Genomic DNA, 12,287 nt, shown 5'->3' with positions numbered 1-12,287 from the left:
GGGGATTATGGGGAGAGGCAGTGGTGGGCTGGACTAAAGTACTGGCATAGTGTATCTGTTTCCTAGGGCTGTGGTAACAAGTACCACAAATTGGGTGACTTGAAATAACAGAAATTTATTATCTCATCATTCTAGAGACAGAAGTCCAAAAACCAAGTGTAGGCAGGGCCATCGTCTCTTTGAAGGTCTGGAGGAGAATCTGTTCCATACCTTTCCCATAGCTTCTGGAATTGCCAGCAGACCTTGGTGTTCTTTGGCTTGAAGAATAATCATTCAAATCTCCACCTCTGTTATTGCATGGTATTCTCCCTCTGGGTCTTCACATTATCTTCCCTCTCTCTCTGCATGTCTGTTTCTGAGTCTCTTCTGCTCCTCTTATAAGAAGTCCAGTCATACTAGATTAGGACCCATCCTACCTAATGACAGCATCTTAATTTTATCTGTAAAAACCCTATTTCTAAATAAGGTCACATTCACAAGGTACTGAGCCTTAGGACTTCAACATAACTTTTGGGGGAACACAGTGAAATACATAAGGCAGAATGTAAAGAGAAGAGTAGAATAATTAGAGAGATAATATAAGCAGCAACTGAAATTGACTTGAAAAAATATGTATATATATATATATATTTTAAAGATTGTATTTATTTATTTAAGAGAGAGAGAGATCACAAGTAGGCAGAGAGGCAAGCAGAGAGAGAGGGGGAAGCAGGCTCCCTGCTGAGCAGAGAGCCCAATGCGGGGCTCGATCCCAGGACCCTGAGATCATGACCTAAGCCGAAGGTAGAGGCTTAACCCACTGAGCCACCCAGGTGCCCCTATATATATATTTTTAACGTACACACACACGCACACACACACACATATATGTATATATATGTAAAAAACAACCCTGAGGGTACCTGAGTGGCTCAGTCAGTTAAGCGTCTGCCTTTGGCTCAGGTCATAATCTCAGGGGCCTGGGAACTAGTCCCATCTTGGGCTCCCTGCTCAGGGGGGAGTCTATTTCTCCCTCTGCCCCTCCCCACTATTCATGATCTCTAATTAAACAGCTTCGTGGAATTAGTAGTTGTCCAGTATTTATCACAACCTGATTATGGGAATGAGTAGAACTTACAAGTGAAGATTTTTTTTTTTTTTTTAAGATTTTATTTATTCATTCGACAGAGAGAGATCACAAGTAGGCAGAGAGGCAGACAGAGAGAGAGAGGAGGAAGCAGGCTCCCCACCAAGGAGAGAGCCCGATGCGGGGCTCGATCCCAGGACCCTGGGATCATGACCTGAGCCGAAGGCAGAGGCTTTAACCCTCTGAGCCACCCAGGCGCCCCCAAGTGAAGATTTTCTTAATTTGGCTTGGCTTCAAGGGCATAATTGAACAACCTTATATTTGCATACAATTTCTGCGTGTTTGTGATTTTAATGTAACTGTGCTTTTATGCTTGCATTTAGTCAGAGTACATTGCTATACACTTAAGCCGTACTGATTAGGCCCAAAATAACATTTCTCTTATTAGAGTGTGCTTGGTATAGTATAATTGGTCCATAGGCGAGCAGAGGGTGGAATCTTGTAAAAACTGTTACATATTTATGGTAGGGATTTTTTTAAAAGATGTTATTTATTACATTATACTACATTATACTATTTTTTTCCCCCGAGAACACATGAAACAAATTTATCTCAGGTATCAGTACCACGAATTGCTATGCCAGGAATTCTCCTTAAAAACTTATTTATGTTTTAAAATATTTTGAATTTTATAACTGATTGCACTTTTTATCCTTGCCTGAGTACTAGAAAGCTGAGAGGTGGATTGTTATGCCAAGTCCAAGGAAATATGTAATAATTTTAACATGCATTTTGTGTTCTAATGTAATTCCTGAACTCATACATTTCCCTAACTTCATTTTTCTTGACTCATTTCTCCATCTTTTTTACCTTTTCCTGTTCTCATTAACTATTTCATTTATTTACCTAGTGAAAAAACTATAATTGAGTGCACACTATGTAATCATGTATTGGGTATTGTACCAGTTCCTTGGATTTAGTGATGAATAAACATTATCTGTTTTCAGATATCTCAGGCTAGAAGGGAAGGTATTCATTCAGGTTAATACATATAGTAGATTGTAATTAACAATGATCAAAAGTTCTAAAAATCATATTGGTGCATAAAAGGGAATGCAGCCCAACCACTTTAGATAAAAGGCTTTTTGAAAAAGAAATGGTTGAGCTGAGGCCTAAGTAGAGGGTAGCCAAATAAACAGTGAAGAGAACAAAACCCCCATGAAAAAAAAAGTTAAAAATCAAAACCTCTGCATAAATTGTGAGATATTGCAAGTTTGGGAAGTAGAAGATTCAATGTTGTTAAGATGTCAGTTGCTCCCAAGTTGATCTATAGATTGAATGCAATTTCCATCAGAATCCCAGCAAATTATTTTGTGAATGCTGAAAAGTTGATTCTAAAACTTATGTGGAATGGAAAAAAATAACTCACAGCAATCAACACAATACTGGAATTCAAGATCAAACTTGGAAGACGGACACTACCCAACATCAATCCTTACTCTAAAGAACTACAGTATTGTTTCATTCTCTGCCTTCAACGAGTTTCCTTGTAAGCCTATGCTGGTCAATGCTCATGTGAAGATTTACGGGGTCTTTCACAAATCCCCAAAACTTTATCTCTTTTTTTCTTTGCAGCTCTCTACTTTTACATGACTCTGACCTGTGATCTCTAGCTGTCTTGGCTTTCCAGACTCCCAGCTCCATCTCATCAATTTAGCTCCATTCCTGCACTAAAGCCTTATAATTCTCTTAAGGCATTAAGCTGGGACAATCATAGGACAGACCTCATTTCTTTCCCATCACTTAAAAATAACTGTCCTTTATTGTTTATGTCCAATATCTTTAAAGCCAGTGTTTTACACTTTTGTCTGCTTTCTATAGTTTTAAGTGTGAGGACTAATCAGAATAAGTCAAGTGAATAGGAATTTAAAAAGGAAAAAGTGATTGATGAAGTTAGTTTATCTATTGGTATTGGTAAGTGGGGCGGTTGGGGTGGGGGCAGAACTGATGACTAGAGAGACCTGATAAATAAAATGCTGGAAATTGAAGCTAGATTTTCGTGATTAATTAAATGGGGGTCAGGAAGTAGAAAAAGCAAATAAAGATGACATTTCCAAAAAACTGAGTTGAACAATGCTGGAAAGGTACTGGATGATATTTATAAAGGAATATAGATGGAAGATGCTTTTGTTTACTGTTGAAATCTTTGTTGAGATAAAAAAATAAGGAAAATTAAAACTGACTATGGAGATGGCAGAGGTTGACAAACAACAGCTTACAGACTGACCACCAATCTTTTCTGTAAATAAATTTTTATCGGAACACAGCTATGCCTATTCATTTACATATTATTGATGGTTGCTTCTGTGTTACAGCAGCAGAGCTGAATAGTTGTGAAAGAAATCACATGGCCTAAAGTTAAAAATATACACTATCTGGTCTTTTTTTTTTTTTTTTAAGATTTTATTTATTTATTTATTTGACAGAGAGAGAAATCACAAGTAGGCAGAGAGGCAGGCAGAGGGGGAGGAGGAGGCAGGCTCCCTGCTGAGCAGAGAGCCCCATGTGGGGCTCCATCCTAGGACCCTGAGATCATAACCTGAGCCGAAGGTAGAGGCTTAACCCACTGAGCCACCCAGGCGTCCCTATCTGGTCTTTCATAAAAAATCTGCCAATCCTTACTAGGGATCCAACAAGCAATAAAAGCATATATTTCTAGTCATCTGGAGTTTCAAATTCAGTAGCATTCATTTTTAGTATATTATACTGGGACCGATAACATTAATAATATTAATGGAAAAGAAAATAGTATGTCTTATATTTTTTTTATCTTCAATATTAAAGGATTAGAAGTAATTTTTCAAAATAAAATTATGTGTTCTATTTTAATATTAGATTTAAAAGTTAACATTGCACACCCAAGAGTTTGCAAGCAAATTATTTTTAATGGTGCAATAAAATTAAACTAAGAGTTTTATTATTCAAAAATGATTTTTTTAGGGACGCCTGGGTGGCTCAGTTGGTTAAGCAGCTGCCTTCGGCTCGGGTCGTGATCCCAGCGTCCTGGGATCGAGTCCCACATCGGGCTCCTTGCTCATCAGGGTGCCTGCTTCTCCCTCTGCCTCTGCCTGCCATTCTGTCTGCCTGTGCTTGCTCTCTCTCCCTCTCTCTCTCTGACAAATAAATAAATAAAATCTTTAAAAAAAAATGATTTTTTTAATTAGTGATTTTGTGTAAACATTAAATTACATTCCTGTAGAATTTAAATAAAGAAAAGTAGTTGGAGTTTATTTTATTTTGATTTTCAAATACATAATATTCTATCATATTCAATGTCAATTCAATAACAATTTACTGACCTGATCTTTAATCATTTTAAAACTTTTTCTAGGCAAAGAAGTCAAGCCTAGGACTCCACGTATGTTATGTGCATGCCAAAAAATAAATAAATAAAATAAATCTTAAATGCATGCTTTTACTTATCCCCTGATTTCATAGTTGAGTATTTTGCTTAAAGCCAAAAGCTTAACTATTTTGTGTAGACAATGTACTTTAAATCCTCATATTTCTAATACCTTTTGTATGTCTAATATCCTTTGTGTTTCTGAGAACATGCTGTGCTAAAATTTTCCTTCAACCTTTGTTCACCGAAGGTATAAAACAATACCTTTTGTTAAGTTCTCATAAAATTCTTAATTAACATTTTCATTTTATCTCAAAATAATTCTTACTGTGATTGATAATGAGAAACTTTATTTGTCTGTTTGTATCAATTTACTGCATTTATAAAAAAGAAAATGTGGCAGATTAAAAAACAATGAATAATATGTAAAAAGAAATATGCATGAGTACAGAAATAATATCTTTATATAATCATCATTATTAATGTTCACCTATATTTTTAGAGCCACAAGTAAAAAAGGAAGAGAAACCAGGTATGTATATTTTATGTATAGATTCATACTTGCATTCCACATTTATACTGAGTAGCATATTACCTCTTTGTTAATGTTGTGTCCTAGTGCAAATATTATATAAAAATATTATCCTTTGTCAACTCTTTAAAATAAGATGAACGTAATATTTATCTATACCACCTTTTCCTAGAAAAAATTCTACTCACAAAGGAGAAACTGCTGAGAGAATTTGATCTGGTTCAGAAGAAGCAATTGACTAATTGAATTGAGTCCCACAGAACCCCTTAGTTTTGCTGATTCCTGTAGGACACAAAATCCTGTCAGAAAAACAACTCCTCTTGTTTTTCTGGTTTTTTGGGAGCTCCTGAATGAGACAAATATTTTTGAGGGCTACAGTATGCAGTAGAAACTTTTCTTTAAAAGAACATGGAGTAATCTGATTCTCAAAACAGTTAAAACTTTGGTTCGTGTTTCCCAACTATTAGTGTTATAGGGCTGTTCTAAAAAAATAAAATACCAGAAAATTGATTATTACAGTACAGCAGAAATGTACTCTCTAACAGTTCTAGAAGGGAGAAGTCTGAAACCAAGGTGTCAGCAGGGCCATTATTCCCTTGAACTTGTGAAGGAGAACCCTTCCCTGCCTCCTCTGGCTTCTGGTCTTTGCGAGCAATTCTTGGGGTTCCTTGGCCTGAAATTGTATTGTTCCAATCTCAGCCTCTATCATTCCATGGACATCTTCTTCTTTGTGTCTTTAGCTGTGTCTTTTCTCCTCTTGTTGTAAGAACACCAGTCATTTTAGATTAAGGACCCAGCCTACTCCCATATAACTACATCTTAACTAATTATACCTATAAAGACCCTATTTCCCAATCAAGTCACATTTTGAGGTACTGGCGTTGGGATTTCAGCCTACCTTTTGGGAGGACACAATTCAACCCGTAAAGGCCTATCCTCTGGTCCCCCTCAAATGCATGTCCTTCACATACATACAGCTCATTCCAACATCCCTTGAAGTCATAACCATTTTAGCAACAACTAAGTCCAACAGTTCATCAATTCAAAGTCCCAAATCTCATTATCTTAAACATTTTTGGGTGAAACCCAGGGTATGATTCTTCTTGCAGAAAATTCCTCTCCATCTGCAAAATCAGAAAACAAATATCTGCTTCCAAAATAAAACAATGGGTCAGGCTAGGACAGACATTCCTATTTCAAAAGGGGAAGAAAAAAAAAAAAAAAGAAAGGAAAAGAAGGGGTTATGGATCCCAAGTAAATCCAAAACATAGCAGGGAAAATTCCATTAGATGTCAGGACCTGAGGATATCCTCTTTGGCTGAATACACGGTCTTCTGGGCCTGGTAGTGGGATGGGTATGCCTTTCTAGCTCACCTGGGTGGCAGCCCTGCCCTCTCTGCCCAAGGAGTTCCCATCAACCCAGGTTTTTGAATCTGTGACTCTGCTCTTAAGACTTGTTATTCCTTCATTTTGTTTCTGTCAGGCAGCATTGTTTTTACTTGTATGGAATTCTCAAAAACATGATCAGTTCTACATTCAATTCAGGATGATCCAAGCCATTGGACAGGAGGGTCCTCCACAGATCCTTCCTCATCAACTACATCTCCATTCCTGCCTTCTGCTGAGGTGGCAGATTGGATCTGCAAGTTTGTCCAGCCACTCTCTTGGTCCTGTGTCTGGGATGCATGTCTGGATAGGTGGAGAATTTTCCAAATCATCAAGTACTTATTCCTTTTGCTTAACAGTTCACTCCTAAATTTATTTTCCCTTTCACATTTTATGATAAGCAGCAAGGAAAAATCAGGCTGCACCTTCCACACTTTACTTGGAAATTTCTTTGGCTAAATATCCATGTTCTTCACTTAAAAATTCTACCTTCTCTTATTGAAACCCAAGTTCAGCGCTCACAACTTGAAAGCCAATACTCCAGAAAAAAATGTTGGTTGCAAAGGAAAGTTTGCTTTATTCAAGGGGCTGGAGAGATGGTAGACTGAGGTCCAAAGACCATCTCCCAGTTTCCTAGTTAAGAAGCAGGGGGTTTTAAAGGGGAAATTCAGGATGGTAGATTACATACATATTGATGAAGAGGATGGGGAAAGTTATGATTATTCATGAGGGAAGCTGGAGCATATGCACTGAGCAAACATATATGTAGCGTCCATCTCATGTTCACTTTGGGGTGGAGACAACTACCAGAACAAGGCAAAGTTCAGCCTTTGATATTAGGAGGTCTTCTTAGGATGAGGAAAAAGAACTGTGGGCAAGCTCTGAGTGCTGGTATAACCTGGATGGAGTCTTAGGCTTGTTATCTCAGGAAGAAGTTCAGAGCCTTGCTTATTCATAGGCTGGAAACTTATCAGTTGACCTTGAGTCCAGGCCTCTATTCAGACAGCTAGTGGATTTGTTAGTGGAGTCTGAAAAACATAATAGCTAACTAGAAGAAATCATTCTTTGAAAAACAAGTTTCAAAGCCTTCTGCTAGTTTCAACTTCATTGACCCTATGTGTCATGTTTCCACTGTCACCCAACTGAGGAACACAATTCAACCTAGTTATTTGCTACTTTATAACAAAAATCACCCCCACACGACCCAATAACATGTTCCCCATTTCCTTCTGAGACCTCACCAGAAGCACATTTAACATTCTTATTTCCAGCAACGATTTGTTGATATATGTATTTGATGAGGGTATATATATTTTCTAAATTGTCAGAAACTTTCTTTATAGTTCTCCTTAATACTTTCTTAAGTTCTCAACCGAATAGACTTTGTCAATATTGCTGCCAGTATCCTTTTCAAGGCAGTGTAGAGTTTGCTTGTTTGTTTCTCTATCAAGTGTCTCAAAAATATTCCAGCCTCTACTCATCAGCCAATTCCAAAGGCACTTTTGCATGCATGTGTATTTGTTACAGTAGCACCTCATCTCTTGGTATCAAATCTATTAGTTTCCCTGGGTAGCTGGAATAAAGTGCCACAAACTGGATAGCTGAAAACAACAGACATTTACTCTCACACAGTTCTAGAGACTCAAAGCCCAAAGTCACATTGTCAGCAGAGCCATGGTCCTTTTGAAACACATGGAAGAGAATCTTCCCCAGTTTCTTCTCGCTTCTGGTGTTTGTGAGTGATCCTTGAAGTTTGTTGGCTTGTAGATCCATCACCCCAAGCTCTATCTCCATCGTCGCATAGGCTTCTTCTCCCTCTGTATTTCTATTTCTATCTTTTCCTGTCCTTATAAGGACACCAGCCAGATTGGATTAATTAACGACCCATTAAGGGTCCTTAATTAAGGACCTGCTCTTACCTTGTCTCACCTTAATTAATCACATCTGCAACAACCCTATTTCCAAAAAAGATCATGTTCTGAGGTACGTCAAGTAAGGAATTCGACATAGCTTTTTGTGGGATACAATTCAAGCCATAACACTCTGTGTCTAAATTTCTAACTCATATGAGTACTCGCTGAAATATATTTCAAAGTTACTCTTCTTATTCTTGCCATCAAATCATTTACATTGACACTGAAACTATACTCCACAATAATTGTCTTAAGGAAACATAGAAAATTCAACTTAAAATCAATTAGCAGTAGAAACAGCTTAATGGCAGATAAGTACATTGCATGAAATTAATTACTGCGTGTTTAATAGACCAGCACTAACAAACCAGCAGGAAACTGAAATAATTTTTAGTAAAATTCTGCCTTTTTAATTATGGTAAGCAAAATAATATGATTTCCAGAAATGAGTTTATGCTTTAGTTTATTTTTCCAGATTATGAAATTTCTGCTTTTTGTTTTCCCTTTAGAGTCACAAGTTAAAAAGGAAGCAAAATCAGGTAAAAATATTTTTTATTCTCAAATAGATACAGAACTGATATTGCCTTAGTTTTGGAACTAAAAAAGGCTTACCACTCACCACTGGAGATTTACAGTCTCCCAGAGCCTCATTATTTTTCCTACTTTGCAGCTCAATATGCTTTTATAGGACTGGATTAGCTGAGAACGGGGATATTCTGTAAGTGAGAACATCTAGAATATATTTTTTAATGGACTGCAGCACACACTCTAGGTTTCAGGAGACATCTCTTGGAGTCCTTAAAACCCTAGTGTGATCATATTTAATTTGTAGACTTATTTCCAATGACATAGCAGAATTATAAAATCACAGAATCATAGGCTACTGGGATTTGAAGAGAAAAATGACAAGAACTTACTAAGCATCTATTATGAGTTTAGACATAGCATACTATCTATTTTTATTTCTAATATACCATTATGAGAGACATGCAATAGGACAATTACTATTCATATTTAATGTCTGTGGAAACTGTTCAATAGACTAATTTCAGAAAATAAGTTATTTTTCCAAGATTTTCAAGCTAATAAATGTTGGAGCTAGGATTCTGCCCATGTCTGATTTACTCAAAACTCCCACTAAAATATTGTTCCAGACTAACAATCATTTTATTAAGAGGTAACATTGAGCTAAAATCAGGATGATCTTTCCAAGTTTACATTGCTATTTAATGTTTAAGTCCTCGCTCTGGTACCAACCAGCTACTGACCTGAGGCAAGTTAAAAAAAACCCTCAGGCTCTATGGAAACTATTTCTTCACTATAAAAAATTACACAGCAGAATTCCTCAATATCAACAAATTCAAGAATCTAAGTTAAGGTATATGTACCATACTATCTTGCTCCTTTAATTCTCACCAAAGCATACCTAGCAACTGATCATAAGCTAGATTCTAGTTGCTCTTATAAATAACATATTTTTAATGTATCAAGGCTTATAAATGCCTATTGTCTTATTTTTTTTAATTTTATTTATTTTTTAAATTATTTATTTATTTAAATAATGTCTACACCCAACATGAGGCTCAAAATCATGACCCAGAAACCAAGAGTCATACTCTTTGGACTGAGTCAGCCAGACACTCCCTAAGAACTACCTAATGATTTATTTTCCTGACTTCCTTTTTTTTATTTTTGGGTTTTTTTTTTTTTTGGTTGTTTTTTGGTTTTTGTCGAGTTTTTTTTTTTTCCCTGCAGATAAATGTTACCAGGTGGAAACATTTTGCATTTTCCTTACATTTTTTTAAAACCAGAAGCCGCACACCAATTAAAACTTCTACTTAGGCCTAATGCCATTTAAAACTTTTAGTTGTTATTATAAAATACCACAATTTTGCGTGTAATTTGATTGAGTTTATTTTTTTTCATAATGTTTCCTTTTGAACTTCATCTGAAAAAAAAAACTCAAATACATAGTATCTATATATTAATTTCATCTTGTCAAAATAAATCTTCACAAGAAAATTTTAAATATTTTCAGTAATGTATATTTGCTATCTCTACTTTGGCATTTATGCTTTATTACAGCCTATGCTTTGGAATTATAAGTGCTTAAATGTAAATAAGAATTCTTGGTATATTGTTTCATGCAACTGAAACCTTCAGGTTTTTTCATACAAATTAAAATGACATGAAAATTTAGAAAGAGTTTTTCTCCATGGACACATTTGTTGAAATCTGTCTGTTATTTTCTGCTTAATAAATAACTAGCCTATGAAACAGAAAAAAAAAATCACCATACGTTAACTTACAAAGCTTCTAAACATCTGAAAAGTTTTTTTTATTATTGTTTTCAGAACAAGACATAGCAAAACCAGAAAAGACTGTTTCTCATGCAAAACCAGGTATTATGCAGGTGGTATCCAAATTGTTTCTCTTTGTTCCAGTTTCAACAGGATGAAGAGCTTAATGTGTAACCTAAAGTTTTCAGGGATGATCTGTGTCTTAAGTCATCCAACTTCTAGAACATCTCCAATTTTAGTCATCTTCACAATGTGTTTTAACTGAGGACTTGACCTGTCAGGTGTAACTAGACAGCTAGTCTATCCCTTCCCATCAGAGATTTAGCTTAGCACGAAAACCATCACCACCAGCACTCAGGTGAATGAATGGGTTCTACACTTTGTTTTGTTCTCTCCTGTTTGAAGCAAGACATCCTTGGGAAACTTGTAATCCAGAATGGCTCATGTAAGCATGATCATCTTGGATTCCAAAAACCCCACGAAAAAGAAATCAATATTTCTCCCTGCTTCCTTTCCCCCTTCCTTCTTCCATCTTTGCCTCATTTTCTTTGGTTTTCATTCCTGGTCATAATTATATTTTGAAGATAGTAGAGGTAAGTCAGTGTGTTGCATTCATAAAAAGACATACAGAACTTACCAAGACAAATTTACAAATTGTTTTTTATTTAAGAATAAAAACTTCTAATTTTTTGTTTATGCTAATTAAATATGAGTTTAATTTGGAAGCAGTCCCAAGCCTAAGTTATTCTACAGAAAATTGTCCTTCATTCCAGGCTGAATTATTTACCCAAAGTTATGAATGTGGTTAAGTTAGAATCTTTAATAAGTTAAAAACATACTTTCAGGGCACCTAGGAGGCTCAGTCATTAAGTGTCTGCCTTCAGTTCAGGTCATGGTTGCAAGGTTCTGGGATTGAGCCCTGCATTAGTCTCTGCTCAGTGGGGAGTCCGCTTCTCCCTCTGCACTCCCCCTGCTTGTGTTCCCTTTCTTGCTCTCTCTCTCTCTCTCTCTCTCGCTGTCAAATAAATAAAAATCTTTTAAAAAAGAGAAGTACGTTCTCTAAGCATATCTTATTACACTTTCAAAATTTTTGCTGTAGAAAAACTGCTTAAAATGGGTTTGAGTCCATTTGATTCATTTCCCTATGCTTTAAAGTATAGGAGACACCAATAGGAATAGAAAAAGCAGACCTGGAGTATGAAGAGCCAGGAATAGCTGTCTCCATTGACATAAGCAGAATCTTAGAAAGAACTTTTAGAACTTCCTCATTGAATGAATAATAAAACTCTGTTACTTTCCTGACTGTCCCAAGTGTCAGTCATTTTGAGCTGAAATGCAGGGAGTGAGAGAGTTCAGTCTTGAGAGCACAGCAAGCACACTGTCCTCCGGGCACACCTTTCTTTTATTTTAGTGGTAATATTCATACTCTAAATTCTGCTTCCCAGGGAAACGTTCTCATTGACTCACTCACACTGCTGAATTTTTGAAGTTTAATTTTACATAGGATCACTGCAATAATCTCTCTACGTTGACCCAAATCTCTTTTTTTATTTTATTTTTTATAAACATATAATATCTTTTTATCCCCAGGGGTACAGGTCTGTGAATCGCCAGGTTTACACACTTCACAGCACTCACCATAGCACATACCCTCCCCAATGTCCATAATCCCACCCCCCCAACCCCC

General features: G+C 36.3%; 1 protein-coding gene across 1 annotated transcript in view; it reads left to right on the top strand.

Annotated features, from left to right (window-relative positions):
- Positions 1-10,865, top strand: part of LOC111147752 (triadin) — a 296,121-nt gene extending 285,256 nt beyond the window's left edge. The window contains 6 exon segments of the mRNA XM_022503974.1: positions 4,458-4,484; positions 4,972-5,001; positions 8,810-8,839; positions 10,655-10,721; positions 10,723-10,789; positions 10,791-10,865. Of these exon segments, the coding sequence (XP_022359682.1) occupies positions 4,458-4,484; positions 4,972-5,001; positions 8,810-8,839; positions 10,655-10,721; positions 10,723-10,789; positions 10,791-10,865 (296 nt within the window).
- The last annotated feature ends 1,422 nt before the right edge of the window (positions 10,866-12,287 follow it).

Source organism: Enhydra lutris, unplaced genomic scaffold (genome assembly GCF_002288905.1).
Source record: "Enhydra lutris kenyoni isolate GAN:26980312 unplaced genomic scaffold, ASM228890v2 scaffoldscaffold17, whole genome shotgun sequence".
Classification (NCBI taxonomy): Eukaryota; Metazoa; Chordata; class Mammalia; order Carnivora; family Mustelidae; genus Enhydra; species Enhydra lutris.
The sequence above is the reverse complement of the archived record's forward strand: the minus strand, read 5'-3'. Positions and strand labels throughout refer to the sequence as shown.